The sequence below is a fragment of the Mus musculus genome, chromosome 12 (assembly GCF_000001635.26).
Source record: "Mus musculus strain C57BL/6J chromosome 12, GRCm38.p6 C57BL/6J".
Lineage (NCBI taxonomy): Eukaryota > Metazoa > Chordata > Mammalia > Rodentia > Muridae > Mus > Mus musculus.
In genome coordinates, this window is record NC_000078.6 from 40,740,970 (window position 1) to 40,765,535 (window position 24,566).

Below are 24,566 nucleotides of genomic sequence, written 5' to 3' on the forward strand. Positions count from 1 at the left end.
TTGCAATGGGGCCACATAAATCTCCCTCCCTCCATCTGCAGAGACTCCTTGGCTATAATATAAATCCCAGGATCCAGGAAGTTGGGATCTGGGAAACAACTTAGAAAGCAATCACTTCTCCTCCCCACACGTGGGCAGAAGATACAGATTCAAAAGCACTTTGCAGGTTTCACTCCACATAAGAAGGTGAAAAAACCCAGATATCCTGGAATTCAGTTTCAAACAAATGAAGCCCAGAAGGGCTGCAGTTGTTATGACTGAGTCCACATATCCCGACTGGGAAGAGGTCATAGGTGATTCTTCTTTGACAGTTATAACCCAGAGATGGTGGTAAGATGAGGGGTGATAAGCATGTTCAAAGCCATAATATCCAGCCAAAGGACTAATTCTTGACTTTTTCTTAATAACAACCCCATATCCCAGTAGGCAGTTGCTCTTCGTTATTTATTATGGATGTTAATTTTTATGAGCAGAAACTTGGTCCGTGATACAGAAGTCGGGAGGAAATGACAAAGTTAAATAGTTTTCTAGGGGTTAGTATCATTACACAAAAGGAAGTCCACAATTGACTCACATGTTACGAAAATAAATTTTTAATTTTGGAGAATTTGGCCTTAGCCATATAAGCCCACCAAGAAACCTAGAACATTCTATAAGTTAATGGTGTACTAGAATCCTATTGGAAATATTCTCCAGAGAAGCAGAGTAGAGGACGCTTACACTTTAGAGCAAGCAGGTCTGGCAATATCTAGAGAAGCCTGGAGGAAGGGTGGAGGCTGGGAGTCAGGAATGTTGATTTAAAGAATGGTAAGGAGATTGTAAGTCAGCTTCTTGTAGGGGCTGTGAGCCTTGGCCCTTGCTGTGTCCCTGGTGCTAAACATTTGCTGATTGGTTTAGCAGGAATGCGTAACCACGACTTACCTATTTTCTTGCTGCAAACAGGTTATGGTTGTATTTGCTTGTGATTGAACCACGTGTAAGACAAAACCCATACAGATGGGTGAGGCTAAGAATAAAGGCCTGAATGCCTGTTCTGAGATGAGACACTCCCCTATCTTAGGCCTATCTGATTCCAGCATTCTGGGGCAGAAAGGGAGAAATGAGCCACCACTGTTCAATGTCCTAATACATTTATTTAGGCCCCAGAAAAATTAGACACGGACCACCAACTGCCGTGCTCCCCTGTGTGAGCGATATCCTCCACTCTGAGTGAGATGCTGTTAGGTCTCAGCTCAGGGCTGACAAGCTGGTGATCCTACTGTCACCTACAAACAGAGGATCAGATAGTTTTTGGTGGCAATTCTGTACAAAAGAAATCAGATTTCTTTTTAGTGGCTCTCCAGTCCCTACCTGTAATTCTGTAGAATGATACAAAACTGTAATAGAAAATACGAAAGGGGCTGGGACAGCCACTCAGCAGTTAGAGTGCTTAGTGCTTTTCTAGAGAAGTCCTAGTTCCTAGAGTTCAGCTCCCAGCACTGAAGTCAGGAGGCTCATCTGCCAGTTACAACAGTTCCAGGGGACCTGATGCCGTGTTCTGGCCTCTATAGATACCAGCCCACTCATGGAAGACTCTCACCCAAGCACATGGGCATATGTAAATAAAAAGTAAATCTTTTTGAAAAAAAATTTTTTTAATAAGAGGAAGTAGAATATAATGTATTTTAAAAGCATGTTCAAGGAATTAGTAACATAAATTTACGAAGGTTATTTGATTAGATTTCTATGTTGATTTGGCAATTTCAAGAACAAAAATCTTACTGTACTTGATGGGTGCTCAATAACACTTGCTGGTTAGACCTGCTGTTCATATGTTGAAAATGTGCAGGTCATAAGGGTGGTTCTGTTACATTTTTTAATTCAAGATTTCTTATTGATTGTCTTCTATAAAAATATAAAGGCAGTTATCCAGGAGTAGACTGAGATAGTAAGAGTGGGTTAAACAACAACAAAAGAAAAAGAAAAAAAAAGGAGGGAGGGAAGGAGAGAGGGAGGGAAGGAAGGAAGATAAAACATGTACTATGACCTCAGGGGCACTAACATTCTGTTCCTTTTGCTCTGGCTACTTTATCCCCACCCTAACCTCTCCCTACCTGTCCTGCTTCCCATCTCAGGCTTGTCCTGAGGGAACTCTCAGGTCAAAGGCCTTTCCATACTCCCTCCACATCACGGAATCTTATTCAACGGTTCCTTCCCACGATTGTTCATACTCTGTTCTGAACTTTATCAAAGATTTACCCCCAGGACAATTTGGGGTTTGGCTTAGGCATCAGTTGTCTGTCATGTGTTGGGCTACTCGGGATTCAGGCTCCACATTGCTCTCTGGCCATGGTTCTGGAGTTTTTAATACCGACCTGTGGTAGCTAGCGCATCACCTGTTTCTCTTTTGATACAACACAGGTGAACTATTTGTCTCCCTTGCTCTATCCCTAGCTCATAGATATTTTAACAGTTGGCTGCAAATTGAGTGTTTGAAAACCAAAGCCAGCTCGCTGCTGGAACCTATCAGATGAGCTTTGCCTTCCCTTCCAATTAAACATTACTACATAATGGCTCTTCAGTTTCCAGGTTCGTTTCCTTGGTTCTTTCTGTCAAGTAATTGCTTTGTAAATAAGTAAAGTTTCTGTAGTGGTGTACTACTTACAGAAGGCCTGCAGAGAGTTAGCTTACAGGTTTGAATTTTAGTATTTCCTCTCTCTCTGTCTCTGTCTCTGTCTCTGTCTCTCTCTCTCTCTCTCTCTCTCTCTCTCTCTCTGTCTCTCTCTCTCTCTTTCTCTCTCAACATAAGGCCAGACATCCTTGTACTGGTGCTTCAGTGGCAAGAATTAAGAGAAATATGACTTTCTAAGCCCAACTCCGGGGTTACATGAGTTGGTTTGTTTTCTCTTTTTGATCATTGCTTATAAAGATGGATGGTGAAGAACCACCAGGTACCAGTGAGATCTTCCAATGTGAAGGGCAAAGGCCATTATGAAAACACATAAATAAATGATTTAAAATAAAAATATCATACAAAAAGTGTTTCCCAAGCACCCAAATTAAGTGTTCTGTCTCAGTGAGGAGCAAGGCCTGGAAGACGTGATACTGCAGAAATTCCAAAGCCCACAGCACTGGACTTGAGCAAGGAAATGAACTGTTAAGAGGAATAAGAAATTAAATAGGAAGGGTAGAAGATAAAGTATGGAAGTCACCAGAAAAGTAGGACACAAATATAGAAAAATACGTAAGGCGAGATCAAGAAAGTCATACTGTCTTAATGAAGGTTTTATTGCTATGAAGAGACATCACAACCAAGGGGACTCTTATACAGGAAAACACTTCTTTGGGACTGGCTTCCAGCTTCAGAGGTTTCATCCATTATCATGGTGAGAAGCATGGCAGCATCCAGGCAGACCTGGTGCTGGAGGAACTGAGAGTTCTATGTCTTGATCTGCAGGCAGCAGAAGGGTACTGTGTGCCACACTTGGCATAGCTTGAGCATATATGACCTCAAAGCTGGCCTCCACAGTAACACACTTCCTCCAACAAGGCCATCTCCTAATAGAGTCGCTCCCTATGGCCAAGAATTCAAACACATGGTCTATGGGGGCCATTCCTATTCAAACCACCACACGCACTGTGAATATATTTGAAGTCTCAGGTAGAAGCATATCAGCATAGCTTCCTCCAAGTAACGGACACTTTACAGCAGTGGTTCTCAACCTTCCCTATGCTGCTTCCCTCTAATACAGTTCCTCATGTTGTGGTGACCCCCAACCATAAAATTATTTTCGTAACTACTTCATAACTGTAACTCTGCTACTATTATGAATTGTAATGTAAATATTTGTGTTTTCTGATGGTCTTAGGCAACTCTTGTGACAAGGTCATGCAACCCCCAAAGGGGTTGCAATCTGCAGATTAAGAACCACTGCTGGAGGGGGCTGGAGAGATGGCTCAGTGGTTAAGAGCACTGACTGCTCTTCCAAAGGTCCTGAGTTCAGATCCCAGCAACCATATGGTGGCTCACAACCATCCATAACAAGATCTGACACCCTCTTCTGTAGTGTCTGAAGACAGCTACAGTGTACTTACATATAATATATATGTATGTGTGTGTGTGTGTATATATATCTGTGTGTGTATATATATATGATAATTCCTCAATAACTCTGAGAGCTAAAAGAGAAAAACAAAATAAAGCAATGCAAAAAAAAAATACGGTCTTGTAGCAAGGACTGGAAATCACATGGTAGAGTGAGAACATAATTATAACATTAATCAGAAACTGGACTGTAACTCTCCAGAAACTAAGGAGCAACACAGGAGGTAGGAAAGCTACAAGCCTGTCTACCATAGTAGACGTCATAGATGTCTGCCTCAGAGAGAATACAGAGAACAGCAAGAGAAGCATTTGATTTACAAACGTGGAGGTAAAACACCCTCAGGATGGGAGGAAAGATAGGAAAGAAACTAGCTCTTACTAAGAGAGGCCTCTAGACTATAAGTGTGATGCATTGGGGACAATTGTGTCATCTTTAATACAAAACTCATAGAGCTAGGACCCCTTGTAGCACCATGTGCTGTTAGTTTAACAATTGATATGGAATTAAAAAGGCAGTGAGGACTCACTGAGGCTTGTGTGGGCCTCAGCAGCTGTGACACTAATGGCTCTCTCTCTCTCTCTCTCTCTCTCTGTCACTCACACAGACTCGCGGTACATTCTCCTGCCTGTCGTACTGCATCACCTCCACATCCACTTGCAAGAACAGAAGGACTTGATCATGTGTGCACGTATCCTTAGCAACGTGTTCTGTCTCATCAAGAAAAATAGCTCAGTAAGTACATGCGGGTCATAGTGTGTGGTTCTCATCAAATGGCTTCTGCAAATACAATCTTAAATTTCTTCAAAGGAGTCATGAGAAGGAGGAACACCCAGAGGCTCGCTTTTCATTTTCAGCCAGGCTGGACAACTTGGGGTTCCACAGAAGGAATTAAGAAAAAAAAAATTAAAACAAATAAATAAACATTTTTTTAATCCCATGGGATTAGTGTAACCTTGAATAACCTGGCTTCCTAAAGTTGTGTTTCAAGGGAGAACTGAATACCAAGTAAGAAAAATTAGAAATCTCAAGGCCTCCCACAGGTATCTTTAATTTTGATGGGATGAGACACTCTGTGGCAAAAATAAATTACTGCTTGCAGGGTATGGTGGTTTGGGCCTGTTCTGGGAAAGGCCACATGATGGTGCTTAGAACTTGGCCATGGCCCTTGGGTCTAGTCCTGTGGAAATTAACAGAAGCAAAGGACAGCGCCCAGGAGACTAGAAGTACCTTGCACTACAGCTATTACACAACGTCAACAGTAGTCTTTTCATTATGGCTTTGAGGGTTCCTGTTTTGCTTGACTCTTGACACAGTATAATTACTGTGTGCTAAGAGTACAGCACAAAGTGAGAAAAATGGCATGTTTCCATATCCGTGGAACAATGTCTGGGATTGATGTGCTCAGCTCAGGAGTCTGAGATGAATTGAAATAGGAGGGAAGTCCTGTTCTCTTTCTGTCAATCCGCAGCTGTTAATGGAACTTTGGGCTCAGCCATAGCAGGCTACAGAGAAGTCTGAAAGTGAGTGCCGAGCCTCTGGTTTCCCCAATTCCGCATTTATTTCAGTGCTACATTCCCCATTCTTTCTGTGTTCGTGATCTGCTTCTGAAGAGCAGGGGTAGGAACAACGCCAGGGGAGGTGATGTCTCCCCCATCACTCTCCCATACTCTGCTGCTATGGAAACGGGTGGTGTTTTAGAGAACCTATGAGTTCTCCATCTGAAAGTGTGATGAGCTAGGCATCCGTGGCTGGGGTACAGCTCGCTGTTCCGCCACCCCACAGTCCAAGTCCACCAGTGTCATGGAATGCGATAGAGCAGTAGCAAGAGCGAGAAGGCTTTTGCCCCGCTTTGAAACTCCCACTGATTGTTTGATCACAAAGAACCAAGCCATGCCTGACTAGAAGGGCTTTTTCCCAGGTTACCGTCACCGTGAGTGAAAGCTAACCAGGTCACTAGAGAGACAAAAAGCAAATAGCTACAGTAGAGATGATTTCTTCGTACTTCTCCTCTACTTAAATTTCAGAATTGCAGTCAGGTTTTAGCCAAGCCAAGGCTTAGCTCATAAGGAATTTAGAGCTGAAAACAGTTCACTGGAGAAACTTTGGGAGTTTTCTCACAAGTGTTACATAATATATATGTGTGTATATGTAATATATATATGTGTGTGTGTGTGTGCGTGTGTGTGTGTATGTACATATATAGATAATATATAAACCTGTGCGATATTTAAAATTGCACAGAAGTTTTTCCCTATGCAATTATTTTAAGAATCCATTCTTCTGTGCAGAAGACTGCAGAGATAATCTCTCTGGAGTCCTGAAGTGTGAATGGTATTAAGCACTTCAGGAAAGCCAATCCCTCTCGAGGCTACTAACCATGGCTCTCTGTGACCAAGGATACTCATCTAGACTGCTCTCCAGTTTCTCATGTTTACATGTAGGCTTTTTTTAAAAACCCACTTCTATGGGACTAGCTATTTGCATATAAACCAGTCTTGGAAAATGATCTGTGTGATTGCCATGCTGAGAAGACTCAATGCAAGAACATTTAGGACCTAAGAAAATCATACTGTAAGAGAAAACTACAGCCTAGAGAGGCTCCCTGCTTTGCCCAAGGCCGTGGGTGCCTTAGGAGTAGGGCTGGCCACAGAATTGGTGGCTTTTATACTGTGCCTTTTTGTTTATATCTCAGCTTTTATTGCATAGCCAGACAGTGTGCTTTGGGGCAAGCCATTGACTCTCTGAAGTTATGTTTCTCTGAAAGGCCATTTTTTTTCCTGTTGAGGTCTACATCTTTTATTGTCTTAAGTTCCCTGAATCTTTGATTCTAGATTTGGGAATAGGCACTCATTGTCCTTAAAAAGAGATTTGGTGCATGCAGAGACAGTCTCCTGAGCACACTGTTTTTGATTTTTCTCTTCTAAGGAAAAGTCTGTGCTGGAGGAAATAGACGTGATAGTGGCCAGCTTGCTGGATATCCTGCTCAGGACCATATTGGAGATCACTAGTCGGCCTCAAGCATCCAGCTCCGCCATGAGGCTGCAGTTCCAGGATGTCACTGTAAGATCATAAGCATGTGGCATTTGCCATACGTTCAGGACCTGGTTGTGCTTCTTAAAGCTCCATTCCCTTTGGTGATGGGTTGTACTATGACTGTGGGAAATTTGGTCCCTAGGGTGAACTGGGGCATTGCTAGAACACAAATGGTTGTGTTGACTATACAAAAACTAAGATAGGAAGCCTGTAGGTAAATTTGCTAATCGTAGCAAGTCTGAATTTCAGAAAGACAACATTCATATTCTCACTTTCTAAATTTAAATTAATCTATAATTTTATATCCCTAGTCAACTTGATAGCTTTTAATTCCCCAAATTCTCTAAAGAACAAAGGATAGGGCAACAGCAGCTGGAATCAGAAGACCCTATGTGCTAATTCTGGATTTCTCCCCTGGAATCATTAGGACCTTAACTTTTTTTAGTCTTCAGTTTGGTTGTGTTAAATGAGAAGGTTTACCTTGGTAAATTCTAAGGGACTTTCAAGCTCAGCTGTCTTAGGATGCTAGCATAGCATGATTCAGGCCAAGTATTAAGAGATAATGTCAGATATTTACACATATGATAATGTCAGATATTTACACATATGATAATGTCAGATATTTACACATATGATAATGTCAGATATTTACACATATGCATCTGTATATGCTGCACGTGTAAACTGTGCTTCTTTATGGCAGTGTTCAGGATCAAATCCAGGGCTTCATGTGTGGTAGACAAGTACTTTCCCACTGAGTTATCCATATTCATAGGAATTTCTATTTTTTTAAAAAAATGTTTATATATTAAACAAGAGCTATCATTTGTAGCTGTAGCGGTAGATACTTTAATATTCAGCTGTAAATTATCTCCACAAGTGTTAATTAAGCACTTGCTATCAGCTTTACTAACCGTGCTGTGGTCCTTGAGAATGTTCAGCACTAGATACAAATAACTTACATTTTCACTTAAAAACTGGGAAGTCTTAGGGACGTAAGTTCCCTTAGATCCTTAGGGAATTCTGTGGAAGCAGAGGCAGAAAGAGTGTAAGAGCCAGAGGTGATGGAGGACACCAAGGAATCAAGGCCTTCTAGACACAGTAGAGCTATGCATATGAACTCACAGAGACTGACAGCATATACAGGGCCTGTACTGGTCTGATCCTAGGGCTAAAAGAACAAGGGACACACGCCCCAGTCCCTAACGCACAAGCTATCTTCAACTGATAGACACTTGCAAATGAAAAATTCATTTTTCTTCAAGGGAGTCTCAGTAGGGAAACAGTTTTCTTCAGGTGTAGAAGGCCATCACAAAACAAACTCAATGGTGTCTTTGGAGGTTCTTTGTCTTGTAATGTTAAACCAGAGCATTCTTTTTTAGCATTATAGGTCCTTCGTGTAAATATCATGGCTTTTCTCTTTTTCCCGTGTGAGAGAAAGAACTAGAAGTGAGGTGAGGCTATAAACTCCCAAAGCCTACCATCAGTGGTATACCTCCTCCACGTAGGCTCTACTTCCTAAAAGTTTCACAGCTTCCCCAAACAGTGCCGACAGCTGCGGACCAAGTAGTCAAATATGAGAGCCTGTGGGAGACATTTTTCATCCAAATCACCACTACAAGTAAAGTTAAACTATCTTAACAAACTAAGATTTTCGCATGCACACACACATGGATATACATATATACAGATGAGGGGAAGGGGAAAGGAGAAATCAGTCAATCCTAGTACTAGTAAAATGGCTCCGTGGTTAAGAGCGCTGGTTGTTCCTCCAGAGGACCCAAGTTTTATGCACCCACATGGCAGCTCACAGCCACCACTAGGAGCTCGAGTTCCGGAGGATCTCGTGCTCTCTTCCAGCCTCTGTGGACTGCAGGCACACAGGAGTGCATGGGCACAGATGTAGGCAAAACCCTCATACACATGAAAAAAAAAATTAAATTCCTAAGTAGCTGAACTGTGTTATTTAAAATAAAGAAGTTTGAGTCACAGTTTCTCATGGGCTACGGAGCCTGGTGTGTGAAATGGCACCCACCCCTCAGGTTTGCTTCATGGGCTGTTTGTTACCTGATGGATGGTGGGTGCTCAAAGCCACTGGAGTTTGTTAAAGGTTTGAAGGCTTTAAGTGATTGTTTTCTGTTTTGTTTTAATTATTTTTTTTTTACTTTTTTTAAGTTAAACTTTTTATTTTGTAATTACAGTGAAATCACATGCAGATATAAGAAGCAACATGAAAATGTTGCATGTGTCTTTTACCCAGTTCTATAAATGGTAGCCGCTCGCAGATTTCCAGAACTGGACATGGATGTTGATTTGATTGGATCAATATTTCCATCACCCCAGTCATTTCATTGCGTGCTCTAGAGCTGAATCCCCTTTCCTGCATCTCTTCCACCTCCAGGCAGCCACTGCTCTGCTCTCTATTTCTGTAGCTCTGACATTTGTGGGTGTTGTGTATATAGAATCTCAGAGCATGTGACTTTTTATGATTGACTTGTTTTTTTTTTAACTGAGCAGAGTTTTATGAAGATTCCTGCAGGTTGCTATATACATTCTGTTTCCCTTTTCATTACTGAGTATTATTCCATGGTATATAGATACACCATAATTGTTTAACATTTCACCTGTGAAGGTCTGTGGGGTTATTTCCAGAGTTTGTGTTATATTAGGACAGTTAGTATAAACATCATTTCCATTTAGGTTTTATGTGGACACATTTCTCCACTTTTGGTGGTTTTTGTTTTTTGTTTGTTTGTTTGTTTGTTTGTTTTTTGCTAGAAATTCCAGGGAGTTGTCTGCTGAATCATAAGGTTCATGCTCATGCTACATGCCCAGTTTTCCAAAAACTGCCAAACTTCCTTCCCTCGTGGCGGTGTCATTTAACATTCCACATGTGCACAGTCAGAGTGAACTCATTTCTCAACACCCTCGTCAGCATGCAGAGTTGTCACCTTGTCCTTTGTGTCCGTGGTCAGGGTTGGGAGGATTCTAAGAGCTGTAAGCCTCCTCTCACTGAGGGTTTGCCTTCTGTTTCCCCAATGGCTGACATTACCCTGTAAGGATTTTCTCTTACATTTGCCATCCATATCACCTCCTAGACCAGAGTTGTGGAAGTTGTTTTTGGTTTTTTCTCCCACTGTAGCTTGTTCTCGATCCCCTTAGTGGTGTTGGCAAAAGCAAAGTTTTTTTTATCTTAATGAACTCCAGATTATTAATTTTTCCTCTGATGAATCATGGTTTGATTTCATGTTTAAGAACCCTTTTATCTAGTTATAACAATACAAGCTATTTTCCCTCAGAGTGTTAGAATGGTATAATTAACATTTAGAACCAGGGACCATTTTGTCTTGGCTTTTATGAGTCACATCATTTTAGTCCCTTTCTGCTCTTGATTTTGACATTTGTCATTAGTTTTGTTCCTTTGATTCGAAATCTTGATTCTTGGTATAATGAGTGATTTTCATTTGTAATCCAAATGTTTCTGTAGTATATGGTCCTGGGTCACATGTGAGACTTCTATTTTAGCTGTCCTTAATGTGATATCTCGCAGCTAGAGAGAACAAGGGCAGATGACAACTTATGTGAAGATAGAGTGGAAGACCAGTTCCCTAAGCCTCCTTGGCACCAGAGCATGAAGGTCTCTGTGTTACACTGCATGGACATAAAATATTCAGCCCAAACCCACGTTTGATCTGCAGAACCCAAAGTGTGAAAGAAGAAAACCATCTCACACAAATTTTCCTCTGGCTTCAACATGCATATGCATGCATAATAGAGAGATATCGAATTGTCTACCAGAGTTTTCTACAATGCATAAATGTTTCTTTGCACGTGACTATGTTAAATAGCATGCGTAGTGGGTTGCTCGGCACTGTCTAAGCTTCTCTGGCATGCCTGTCTGAGCTTCTCTGGCCTGTCTAAGCTTCTCTGGCATGCCTGTCTGAAGGCTTCAGGTACAGCTTTGTGATTAGAGAAAGAAAAGAGTAGCATTGCCTAGGAAACGTCAGAGGAGGGGTGTGCAGACAGGCACATGTTTAAGAGAAGCTTTCTGAAGACTTTTGATGTAAATATAAAATATTCTTGGCAGTTATTGATAGAAATATGCAATGTATTCTGTACATAAAATGGATACAAGTCACTGAAGACTATTGAATTTTAAAGGTAATTTGCCAAGTAAGTAAATCTTGACCCGTGATTTTTTTTATCATTCATTTTTCACAAATTAGAAGAATTTATATAAACATTATTAAAGTATCTTAAAAGTAAAGAAAATCACATTTCAGTAGAAAAAGATAGAAGTAAAATATTAGACATCTAATCTTCTGGACAAGAACTTGAAGTTTAAAAGTATGAGCAAATGAAATTGGATTATTGAAGTGTTGAGATTGACAGTATGTCATAAATGTGCCAGAAAATATATGTCATAATTATAAGTTATTTGTAGTCGGTCTAGCCCAGACACAACAGACATAGTCAATACCTTAGATTCAAAGAATTCATCTATGTACATAGATTATAACAAGCTACTAAAGGTCTATTTGCTATTGGTTTTTTTTTTCTTGTTACTAAAATTATGATCTAGGATATGTAATTTTTCAAACTTAAAAGTATTTTAGTATTTATAGGATATATTGAAACAAGTATTTAAGTATATCAATTATGTGGTAAATGAGTTAGAATAGTTTACATGCAATATAAAAACCCATAACAAAAAAATTGATTGAAACTCTACCAACTAATTTGCATTTTAAGACAAGACATGACACATTGAGCAGTATTATCAATAGATACGTTCGTATGTATTTACATAAGTTTGAACTATGCCCCCTCAATTCAGGCATGTTTCCTACATGAAATCAATCTCAAAGTAAGAGAGAGAAAGCCACAGCGCACAGTCTTGTAGAAACAAAGCCACCGACATTCACTGCTAAGCTTTGCCATTTGCTAGCTCTGAAGCCAGAGTATTATCTTCTGCTTGACAGTGTGCACCTAACAAGACTCTAATAAACAATGAACTTGACAATGCAAAGTATAGTAACTTGAACATGATGTCTCTCCACAAATCACAGTGTTGGTAACACCTTTTAAAAAGTCATTTTATTGATGTATAAAACAATAGAGTAAATGCATTATGTTTACTTAGGAAACATTACAATAAATAAGATAATGAACATGCCCACCACTCCAAAGTCAATTAGTGTTTCCTCTCCATCCCCTTTAATTATTCAGCTGACTGAGATTGGTTTTTTGCTATCTAAATAAAAACCATGGTCACCTAAGGAGAGGCTCTAAATGCTCTTCCTTAGCAGCCTTTTATCCTCAGCATTTGATGGAGAGTGGCAACAACAGTCGGGAGCAGGGGACACCCTCAAGTGTTATGATTCTCATGCAAGTTCCATGTAGCTGGACTCTTAGCCCTGTGTATCGTTTATGCATGACATGGATGTCAGGATTCTTCAAACCTTGTCTCTATCCAGTGCTATAGCTTCTGAGCTTTGAGTGTCTACAACCCTCTGACCCTCTATTGTAAAGACTTGACAACTCTCTGGAACTTTTAAAAATAACCATAGCTTACAGTTTCTCTTCCTTGACTCTCAGTCGCCTTCTGTTCTCCGTCAGCCTCAGCTGTCTACTGTTTCTCTCCTTTTCTCAACATCCAATACTCTGGCTTGTGCCTCCCTTGGCTGCATTCGTGACTTCTATGGCTCTCTCTCTTACTGCTATGGCCACTGTCACAGCTATCACTGCTCAAGATGTAGCTGTGGCCAGCCCTTAGCTGGTAGGTGGCTGCTGCTGCTGCTGCTGTTGTTGTTGCTGCTGTTGCTGCTGCACAAAGGCTTCCTGGCTTGAGGCTCTCGGGCAGCCAGCTGTTTTACTGTCTCTGTAGCTCAGCGTGCTGGCTAGTGCTCTCTGTCTCTGCTACACTAACACTCTACTACCTGCTGTTTCCTTCCTCGTGTTAATAGTTAGTTACACATGTTCAACTAAAAGGAGGTGAGAGTAGACAAGATTCGCCTTTTATTGGATGTAATTTTGTAACACCAGAGGAGACAGAATGAGAAGTTGTTTTCTGGCTGGCTCCTAAGATGAACTAAACAGTCTGCTTGTGTAGCCAGGGATGAGGTATTTTCACCAATTACAGCCACCTTCTCAGGCAAATGAAGGATGTGCTTGTGCCTATCATGACATTGTTGTTTGTTTTGTTTTGTTTTTTATACAGCAGATCATTAAGGTCACTGTGCTAGGCTGCAAGTGCTCCCCCGACCCCCCAGCTTAGGTGAAAATGGCTGTAATGTCACCTAAAGTTCTCTGAAACTTGTGAAATCAAAATCACTTTTTCACTAAAACAATAATAACCTTTTCTTTATATTTTCTATCTCATGTATGAAGTTACAGAATTCTTTTGCTCTTGACAGGATAGTGTGTTGAGCCTCAGAGTCTGCATTAGCTATTGGGTGCCCCTGTCACAGAATACCTAAGAAACAATTTATAGGAGAAAACACGAGTTTGAGCTCAGGATTCCATAGTTATACAGGCTGTCATAATGGGACAGGGGTCGCAAGGGGGCTCAGTCCATAGCAGTGGGAGCTTGTGTTGGTGGCTGTCCACACCATGCTGAAATAGGAAACAGAGAGCAGAACTGGAACCAGGGAACAGGTCAGAAACTTCAAAGGCTTGCCTTTAGTAACCTGTTCCTACCAGCCAGACTCAGCTTCTAGAAGTTCCAGACCCTCCCAGAGAAGGCCAGCCCTGGACCAAGTACAGAAGCCTAGGGGAAGGGGCGTTCAAATCCAAACCGTATCAAAACCCATATGAATTATTTACTTATATGATTATTAAATATGAACTCCCAGGAAATATCAATTATATGATTATTGAATAATACCTTAGTGTACAGGGGCAACTGTTTGACATATGACTAGTGACTTCATATGAAGAACCAACATGAAACTCCAATTTCTCTGGCATAATCATTAAGTTGTATTCTTGGAACTCTTGTACAAACTGGTAGAAAGACATTTGACTGAACTAACTCAACTGCCTGACCTGCAAAATCTACTTCTTGGCCATTTAGTCTCCAGTTTTAATGTGATGCTATAGTCTTTTCCACATACATTCAAACCAATCTCCCAATTAAAGTGGGCTCTTGTGTGTACTCGGTTAGCCAGTCGTTGCTTCTTCTGTTGCGTTTCCAGTGCTTTATATCATTTTTCTGTTTAAAAGAAGGTAAGTTCTTTGTTGAATTAGAATTAGAATGATAGTTTCAAGTTAAAGTGTATTATAAAATGCAAATTATAGCAATCTTATCACTCTTCAAATCTAAGGATGATGTGTGCACTTTCCTTTTTCATTTTTAAGCATTGAACTTCATAAGAGTCAGGTACATAGGGGCTCAAACACAAAGAGTAGCTATCAACTTAAAACCCTTTTTGACAGGGAGGCTGAAGCCGACATTATGCATTGTGTGGCCTCTTTTACCTGCTGAGTCAAAAGACCAGTGTGCGGATGAGCTGAAGGGCGTCATGTACATTCAGAGAAGAATGTGAAATTAGCAGAGATTAAGAAGACAGTCCAGGGTAAACCTGGGATCATAGCAACTTCATAAAGTGTTCTCATATTAAGCTATTGATGTTTTCTTATGTCATTCCTTTAAAATATGGGCTTTTTTTTTCCCTTAGGGGGAATTTGTTGCCTGTCTCCTTTCCCTATTACGACAAATGACAGATAGACATTATCAGCAACTTCTGAATAGTTTCAGTACTAAAGAGGAGCTGAGGGTAAGTGATGCTTACATGGCTTTTTCTCCTTTTACTTTCTTTGGTCCTGCGTCACCGTTCTGAATGGTTCTTGGCAATTGCTTTCCCTCTTCCCATTGAATCCTGTTTTTTCTCAGTTGTCTTAACCAGTCTTCTTTTCTTTAGGGGCTCTTGAGAATTCTTTTACTTAAACAAAGCTATTAGCTGTTATTTTGGAGAAAGGCATCAGATTTTAATCACATCTCATCAAAGTATGTAAACTAGAAACAGAAAAGTTTCCAGGGGAGGTCTTGGCTGAGAATAAGGTGTGGAGCTGTGCTCATGATTAACCTGCTGCTTGGGCTGCAGATAGAGCACGTGGAAGAGCTCTTGCCCAACATTCAAATGGGACTAGGTTCATTCTTCCAGCACTGTAACATGAATGAATGAATGAATGAATGAACAAATTAATGAAATGTCATCTTAATGCTCTGACATAGCACATACCTCATTAGTGTCTATTTTTAACATTTGTTAGAATCTGGATGATTTTTTTTTAATTTGTTTATGTGACTTTCTCAGCTTCCAGCCACTTAGGTTAAAATTCTTTGATAGAGAGATGGCTCAATGGTTAAGAGCACTGACTGCTCTTCCAAAGGTCCTGAGTTCAATTCCCAGCAACCACATGGTGGCTCACAACCATCTGTAATGGAATTCGATGCCCTCCTCTGGTGTGTCTGAAAACAGCTTCAGTGTACTCACATACATGAAATAAATAAATAAATCTTTTTTAAAAATTATTTTTTAAAAATGTCTTGATGTTTAAAGGTCTGGTTGGTTCCTTACTCTAAGGTCACATCTTCAGGTCTTTAAGCAATATATGTTCACTGTGTGATAGAGCATCAAGCCATGAGAATCAGCATCATAAAGATCAGGGAGTGCATGTGGGCATTATTTTAAAATCATGGATAGCTTTAAGAAGGGAGTTTTACCGGGTTGCCTCATCCAGCCTTGATATGAGGGTTTGTGCCTAATCTTAGTGCATCTTGTTATGCAATGTTTGGTTAATATCCCTAGGAGGCCTGCCCTTTTCTGAAGGAAAATAGAAGAGGAGTGGATCTGGGAAGGGAGGAGGCGGAGGTGTGGAATGAGAGGCAGGAGGGGAAACTACAGAAGGGGATGCATTGTATGAGAGTATAAAGGTTTTTTTTAAAAAAAATTCAAATACAAAGGACACATAAATGAACAATTCTTGACTATAAGCCAAGTAGATTTTGTAACGCATACAATGTAAATAAAACAACAAAGTTGAAATACAATAAAATAGAGAAAAGAAGGGAGAGATGGGATCACATATGTCTGGTTGTACAACTGAAAATGTATTAGCCAAGGTCTCAGGAAAGAGAACCATGGAAAGACTTTGATGTAGTTATCTAAGCTACTGTAATGTGAGTTAATTTCAGCTGTCAACTCCCAGAGTCACCTAGGTAGAGGGAGCATCAGTTGACCAAGTGGCTAGATCAGATTGACCTGTGGGCAATCTCTATGAAGCATTTCTAAGTTATTAGTTAGTGTAGGAGGGCCCAGCCCACAGTGGTGAGTGAGCTATCCCTAAGCAGATAGACCTGGGCTGTGTGAGAAAGATCACTGAACTACCCCCAGGAAGGAAGCCAGGAAAAAAAAAAAATGTTCCAATATTGCTTTCTGCTTCCATTTCCTACCTTGAGTTCTTGCCTTCATTTCCCTTAATGATAGACTATAACATGTAAAGTAAAATAGGCCCTTATAGGAAGCATGCTGGGACAGCCTGAAATAAAGACAATTGTAGAAGCAGAGTCCTAATAAACTTGGGGATTTAAGTTGACAGGACTTGATGACTCATCAAAACAAAATTATCTTCAGCCCCTAAACTTTTTTAAAGATAAAGGTGGGGACTCGGGAGATAGCCGAGTTGTTAAGGGCACCTGCAGCCCTTCCAAAGGTCATGAGTTCAATTCCCAACAGCTGCATTAGATAGCTCCCAACTGTATGTAACTCCATCTCAAAGGAATCTGATTAGTTTTGGTTTTGGTTTTTTTTTTTTTAAGGGCGACGGTACTCTTTCCAGGCTTTCTATCCTCTAGGTGGTGTTGGTACCATTTTACTGAATGGAAATATAGAGGGAGTAAATGTGCAGGTTTGGGAGCAAAATAAATCAGATTTTTTTTGCCTGAGTTTAGTCACTTAAGGGATATTGAAAAGGGGATGTTTAGTAGACAGTGTCTAAAATCAAGCAAGATGGAGGAGCTGCAGGTATAGACTTGGGAACTATAAGCCCTATAAATAATGGATAGTCCAGGAGTAACTGTGAATACTAAGGAGTGTGTAGAGTAAACAGGTCTGCCTATAATCAGAAGTAATACAGATCAAGAAGTAATGAATCATGAAAAGGCTGACTGATGCTAGGGAACTAGTGATGCAGTGGGAGCCACAGTGTCAGGGACTGAAGAATGAACAAAGAATATAACTGGAGAGATCTTTGCAATGTTCAAAAACAAGACAAGGGGCTACGGAAAGAGAGGGTGATGGCAGAGGAATATTTATAGTTGAAGTAGACAGGGAGCTGTCTAATAATTAGAGCTGGTAGAGATAGACTCTAAAGACAAAGTAGTGAAATGCTGGCCCACAAGATGTCCTGAGAAGTTAGCAGATAGGTAAAGAATGAGAGAAACTCACCTTTCCTAGCGAAAGACTAAAAAAAAAAGAGGCAACTGGAGAAAGTGCAAAGTAGAGGCCATTGATTAGATTTACCAAAGACTAATTATCTGATTTTAATCTGCACACTAAGCATCCAGATATCACCATCTAGTAGATTAGCTTACCAGTGCTCAATTTTGGGTCAAGCTGAGGTAGCCTTAGTTAAGTCCCTCAAAAACTCTCTTGCATTATTTTCCAAAGATTATAACATTAATCTGAGATCCCTTATTGAAAGCCCTTAGTATCAGATGTGTTTTGGAAATCAGAAAGCTGATGGAGTGAAAAACACTTTATGTTATCCTTTAGCCCTCCAGTAAGATCTGCAGTAGAATGCAACATTTCCTCTAGAGAAATAAATAGTCCAGGTGACATTTTTTTTTTCATGCCAAATGGCTTAGAAGTAGATTTTGATATCATATAAAAGACCCAAAGATCTCTAACAATAAACACTGTATGTAGACTTAACTATGAAACAAGTATGATTTGTGTAAGTGATTAATATTAACTCATTTACAGAAGTCAGGTTCCTGACTTACTCCATCTTCTGTTGCTGTACCAGAATGCCTGAGACTGGATAATGGAGAAAGATGTTTCTTTTGGTTCATAGGTCTGGAAATCTTATTGCTAAGTCTTGGGGTATATGAATTTGAAATTGAGAATGACAGATTACATGCTTAGATTTCAAATGGGCCTGGTGTCCCTCCTATTCCATTTCTCCTTTGCCAGTTCGGAGCAAAGTTTGTCTTAGCTTTTCTCAAATAGTTCTCCAACTCAAACTGAATTTCAGAAGTATGCAGTTCTCAAGTAACAACTGAGGTTAATAGTGTTTTAGCTCCATGTGTGCCTAAGAAGCTGGATGCCTGTAGGGTTATTGTTGAAGTGGCTCCCAGCTTTTTGATCAGATGCCATTTCTTCCTGTCCACAGGTACTTGTGTGCGAGTGGTGTGAGTCACAGTGTCACAGCCCAAGTGTGTGGGAGGGAGCAGAAACCTAGAGCCTATATTGTTTAATTTTTTTTCTTGAGTACAATATTACATTTTTTTAAAAAAATGAACAAAAGTAGTCACTAGGTAGTGATTAAGTTTTTTTTTTTTCATTCTGCCTGTTGGTGGTGTTTTATTATACACCCACATTGTACTGAGGATAAAGTTTTGTCCATATCCTTGGCATTTCATATACAGCACTGAAACTCCTTTGTTGATTATGTCCTTTCATATAGAGCCTCAGGGGTGTTGATGTAGGCATGAGATTATCCATATTCTGGAACTTTCCATTGTCTACATACTGGCTTTCAAAATATATCAGATATAACCTTTATCCAATTGCTCTTGTTTCTTGAGGCAGAATTTTGTCATATAGCCAAGGCTGACCTGGAACTTGTTACTTCCCTAGCTTGGCTTGGAACTTGATGTGTATCCCAGGCTGGTATTGATCTCATGGTCCTCTTTCCTAAGTATTGTGATTATAGGTGACCCTGCCACCACAACTGCCCTTAATCTAAGTTTAAACACCCTAACAAGTCTAGTATCCTTATTGCAATGTCTTCCTTTCAACCTTCTCCCCAACCCATTTCAAATTGCATTCCATAATTTAAATTGCTCTTTCCTGGCAAACTGTGTCTATTGTTTGTAAATCGTCTGTGTAGTTTGGCGGTTTGTTGCTGTTGTTTCCTCTTTACCTGAAATGCCAACTCTATCTACCCTCTAAGCTATGCATTTCTAAATACTGAGTTATAACTTGCTTTGTTCTATCTGGGCAGCTCTAAACTCCAATTGGCTAGCCCTATGGCCATGCTTTCATGACTGACCTACCCTATGGTGTCTTCTGCTTTCTCCACCATCTTCTTCACCTCAGGCCCTTCCTCAGATCCCAAGCCTGGGAACCAAAATCCCACCTACCTCTCTTCTGCCCAGCTATAGGCTGTTGGCATCTTTATTTAACCAATAGTTTTAAATTAAGGAGCAAGGTCACATAGCATCACTTGATTTACATGAGAATTCTCTCATCCCTGAAGAAACTAGGGCCAGTATTTAGCACTACAATACATAGCAACAGACCTCAACACTGTCCTGTCTAAAGTGCTGTTCACTGGATTTTGTATTCTCAGTGTTTGGAACACTGGATTGAAACCATCTCATTGTGTCATAAGTACAAAGCCTAGAAAATAAATCTATGCTTAGTAAATGAGCCTTCTTACCCAACTTCTACCTGTATTAGGAAGCCACACAATTATTTTGACTTCTTAATTTACATATATTGATTACAGTACAATAATTCTACCACTCTCAAAGATGGAAGAGTTCATGGCAGGTATTTTGTATGACATACTTCAAGATTCCATTTTGAGAGTACTAATTTTAATGTGATAAATGTTACTAATGCCCTTAATTGAATTCAAACTCTGTACAAGGCTGTTACACCTTTAAAAGTTGTAGCAACTTTGCAGATGTTCTAAGTGGTGGAAATGTGTTCTTAGCTGCCTCTGCTCTGTCCCTTGTTCTCAGTCATCTACCTACTCTGTGATGCTTGGCAGGGTATCTCTGTGTTTATGATCTCAGGATTCCTTTTCCATTTTGGCTTCATAAGCCAGTTTCTATTTTGTGCCATCTTAATACATGATCATCTTTAAACACAAAGTACTCTGCATATAACATAGAAAAAAATTCAGCACAAATTTAATTCTCTACATTGTGCATAGAGCCAACCAAGGCTTCCATGTTGCCCTTAAAGTAAATTCCAAACTCCTTACCATAGGAAAGGAAGGAGATTATTGTCTGTCTTAACAAAACAAAACAAAACTCCCTGATTACTTAGCTTTTATTTATATATTCTTTATCGTAATTTCTGTATCTTTAATTTATTCCTAGTTCCATTTTATACCCATATTTTGCCGCTACCCTTTACAATCCTGATACCTGGTGCTGCCTCTGGCAGGTGTTCCCTTGGTATGACAAACCTAACCGTCTGGGCTCTCTTAGTTAATAGAGCTTGCATCCATCCACATGAGCGTTGGTTAACATCCATCTAGCTATACTACTGATCCATGAGTTCTATGAACAATGAGAAAATCTATCAGTTTGAGCACAGTAATAATAAACTCAGAGTCACTAGTTAGGTATCAGTGTTACATTGAGACAGAAATCTGTAGAACACCTTGTTTTTTGTCATTTGACCAAGATTAAGCCCATATTTAGACTCTCTCCTTTGCTGTCTGTGTGTCTTCTTGTAGCTCTAGTCTGCCAGTTGTATGAGTCTAGATATCTGCCTGAAGTAGAGATCTTTTAAGTCTGCCCCTGTGTCTGAATCTGGGTCTATGTCTATGTTGGAGTATCTGTCTCTAGCAAAGGGCTTTGCTCTCCCTCTCTTTTCTTAGACAGCACAGAAAGTATTACACTGGGGAAAGGAATGAGGGACACTTTCCAGAAATGTTTAATAGCAGAGTTTTACAAGAGGTTATATCACCAACTCCAACTGACTCCAACACTATAAAGAAATATTCACATGTTGCATTCAACATTTATAGTGGATATTCATTTTATAAGGTCTCTTTCATCCTATTTGCTGTCTTCATCAAGTGATCATAACACGTACACACATGCATTGCTCATGTGTCAGGAGCATGCAAGATCATATAATTTGAGATTATAGCTATTGTAAATGTAGATTACACGATAAATCCAAGGCAAGTAAAGTTATCGTTATACTTTTCTGTTAAAGGTACATTAAATAAATACTCTGAGTACATAATAGGATAGCGGTCTTAAGGCTTAAGTGACCTTAGGGTATATTATAAATTTCATTAGTGAAGTCCAGCAAAAGTTCCAGTTTCTTAAAATGTAAGAGGTATTTTTGCAAAGCATTACCACAAGAAAGTGCTGTACTTAAATGTCTTGTTTTGGCACATCACAAGTACTTCTTAAATCCTCCTGTTTCATTAACTAATGTACTGTGTCTTAACTAACCAGAATTACTGGAATCTAACACAGTCCTGGACACACAGTAAAAGATCCAATATTCTTTTTTTTAAGACCCAATGTTCTTAAGTGAGCAAATGGAGAGAAGTTTTTAAGTCATAGCAACCTTCCCTGCCTTCCTGTCTGTTTGAACGTGGGCCTTTTCTTGTTTAAAGACTTTCTTACCTGAGCCTCTTATGCTACTGGGGGAAAACATTCCCCAAAGAAAACCTCCCAATTCCTTTTTTGTTTTGAGCAATCTGAAGAGTGATGGTGGTCCAGTTACCATGTTGTGTATATTACATAACCAAACAGATACACGGAAGCACTCTGCCAGGATGCCAGTTTTCAAATGGTGCCATGTGAAGCCCTTGTTCTTGGTTCTAACCTAGTAAGGATTATTAGACACAGAAATATTCTTTTTAGTAGTATAAAAAAAATAGAAAGAATCTGTAAGTTACATGTGTAGAATGCTGGTAGCTGCCTGTACAAAAGCTTGACCATAGGGAAAGAGCCAGGGCTGAGAAGTATAGAATATACTAGGAAGCAACAGTGTACTGGGGCAGGAAGGAGGAAGGCACAGGAAAGCCAACAAGTGGGTTCTCTGCACTCCACAATGCTAGAGCTGATTATGAAGCACAGTCTCCCAAAAGGCAGGAGGCAAATACTTGCTAAAGCACATTGTATCTCAGGACCACAGTAGATTGTGCTCTGGTTATCACCCTGTGGTCAAAGGAAGCAGTAGACTGCAGTTTCGGAAAAAGAAAAATAGCAGGGTACTATATGAAATGTGTGTGTGTGTGTGTGTGTGTGTGTGTGTGTGTGTTAATGTTTCTTCAAAACATCATGAGAGCTCAACTCCTCAAAGATTGAATTAGTTCCAAGGTCATTGGGCTACTTGTTTAATTGCTCAGCCAGAATTAAAATCTATATTTTTCTGATTCTCAATTAAAAAAAAATAAATGTGTCCTGCCTCACAAATGTAAATGACAACTAGCTGAGTACCTTATACAGCTACTTAAAGACCTAAAGAATTTACACATGAGGAAAAAAGATTCATATCAACATAGGCTTTAGTGCAATGTCACCTGCTACTATTGCTTTTCCTTTTGGGAGATGAACAGGTAAATAGGAAGACACAGAGCCACTTTATATAACCCCAACTCCTGCATCTGGAATAACCTTCCCTTTGACCACAGCACTGAAAAGGAAGACTTGAGGCTGCTAGCCACTAAGGTAGAAGCTTGCCTTCTTTGGCCACCTTTCTGACAATTTTGCAGTCAGCAGCCCATGCTTACCTCATCCCACTCCACACACGTACCTGATGCCACCAACTGTGTTGCCTCTGCCTCCAGTAATCAATGCTGACAAGAGTTGTATGGTTAGACGATGGAAGTTCAGAATTTCAGAACTTTTCTTAACTCTTAATTGTGGACTATAAAACTCAAATCTCTCTCTTTCTCTCTCTTTCTTTCTCTCTCTCTCTCTCTCTCTCTCTCTCTCTCTCTCTCTCTCTCTCACTCACACACACACACACACATACACACTTATGATTTACTTCATAAGGTAGGAAAGCTTTGAAAGATAAATGCAAACACATCTTTTCAAGAATAAGGTGCATTTGTGTCTCAGAAACCCAAAAGAATTAACTGGAAAACCATTAGATTAGTGTTTAGAAGTGCTTCTAAAAGACCACCATGCAGTTCTACTATGTTGACGTCATAGTAATGCTATGTGGAAACGGGGTTAGCATGAAGTGCCAGTATTAGCTCTGAGCCTCATGCCTGTTCAGTCCTCCCTCTCCCCAAGCTACACTTCAGGTCTCCAAATGACCTGCCCTCCAGTGGAATACCTTAGGGAAAATATGTGTCTCTACTGACTCCACAGACATGCATAGGATCCTTACCCATTTAAGGACAGGCGACCTAGTGGGAATGTTTCTACATGCTACATACTATGTATATGTGTGTTGATGTCAAAGAAGTTGAAATAATTTCTTGTCAAAATATTTGTGGACTCGATTAAAGCTGTTAGAATATATAAAAAGAAACACACACACACACACACACCCCACAGAGGAAAAGCTACCACATGGTTCTCAGTTTTAACAGTCTTCTGTTGATAAGAGTGACAGTAGTAATCTTTTATTCAGGCAGCTTGCATGTTTAACATGTCTTGTTAGATTTGTAAATATGAAATGTATTTTGTGTTTTGAGTTGCTTTTTATTTCTGAATCCTACACTTTTGACTTCTATCAGATTGTTAGAGAAATTTATTTTCCTAGAATCACTTAAAGTTGCACAAAACAAAGCTTTCATGTTTGCTAGTTGATAATTTAAGCTAGACTTGGTTGAGCCAGCCTTCCTTTTTTAGGAGAAAGCTCCAGTTCTTTTATGGCGAGGGGTCTATTCCCTCCTTTCCTTTCTTTAAGTACCATGTGCTGTATGGTATTTTGGGTCCTGTCTCTTATAATTCTTAAAGAAGTGCTAATTCCATGTCTGGAAATTGGTATTTCAATGTCTGACAACAACTTCTTGTCAAAAGTGTAAGTATTCTCACCAAAAAGATGGTAACTATATAAGGCAAAGCATTTGCTAAGTAACTGGACTTCGCTATTCTAAAATGTGTGTGTGTGTGTGTCTGTGTGCATGTGTGTATATATGGACATGTGTGTGTGTGTGTGTGTGTGTGTGTGTGTCGCAAACAGTATGTACAAGATAAAAACATGAAATTCTATAAATTTCAAATGAAAACCTTTAATTTTTTTAAAGATTTTATTTTTTAATTGTGTCTGTGTTTGTGTGCATGAGTGTGTGTGTGTGTGTGTGTGTGTGTGTGTGTGTGTGTGTGTGTGCACATGAGTGCACTTACCCACAGAGGCCAGAAGAGGATATCAGATCCCTTGGAGTTGGTGTTATAGACAATTGGAAGCCACACAATGTGGATGCTGGGATCTGGGCTCAAGTTCACTTAAAAGGAAAGTGATTTAATTACCAAGCCATTTCTCCAGTCCAAGACAAAAC

The 24,566-nt window shown here is 39.9% G+C and overlaps 1 protein-coding gene across 9 annotated transcripts in view; it reads left to right on the forward strand.

The window, feature by feature from the left end:
* Positions 1-24,566, forward strand: part of Dock4 (dedicator of cytokinesis 4) — a 400,918-nt gene that overhangs the window by 295,013 nt on the left and 81,339 nt on the right. For all 9 annotated transcript variants that reach the window (XM_006515085.3, XM_006515089.3, XM_006515090.3 and 6 more), the window contains exons 24-26: positions 4,690-4,817; positions 7,011-7,145; positions 14,798-14,896. In XM_006515085.3, the coding sequence (XP_006515148.1) occupies positions 4,690-4,817; positions 7,011-7,145; positions 14,798-14,896 (362 nt within the window). The remainder of the gene's footprint in view (positions 1-4,689; positions 4,818-7,010; positions 7,146-14,797; positions 14,897-24,566) is intronic.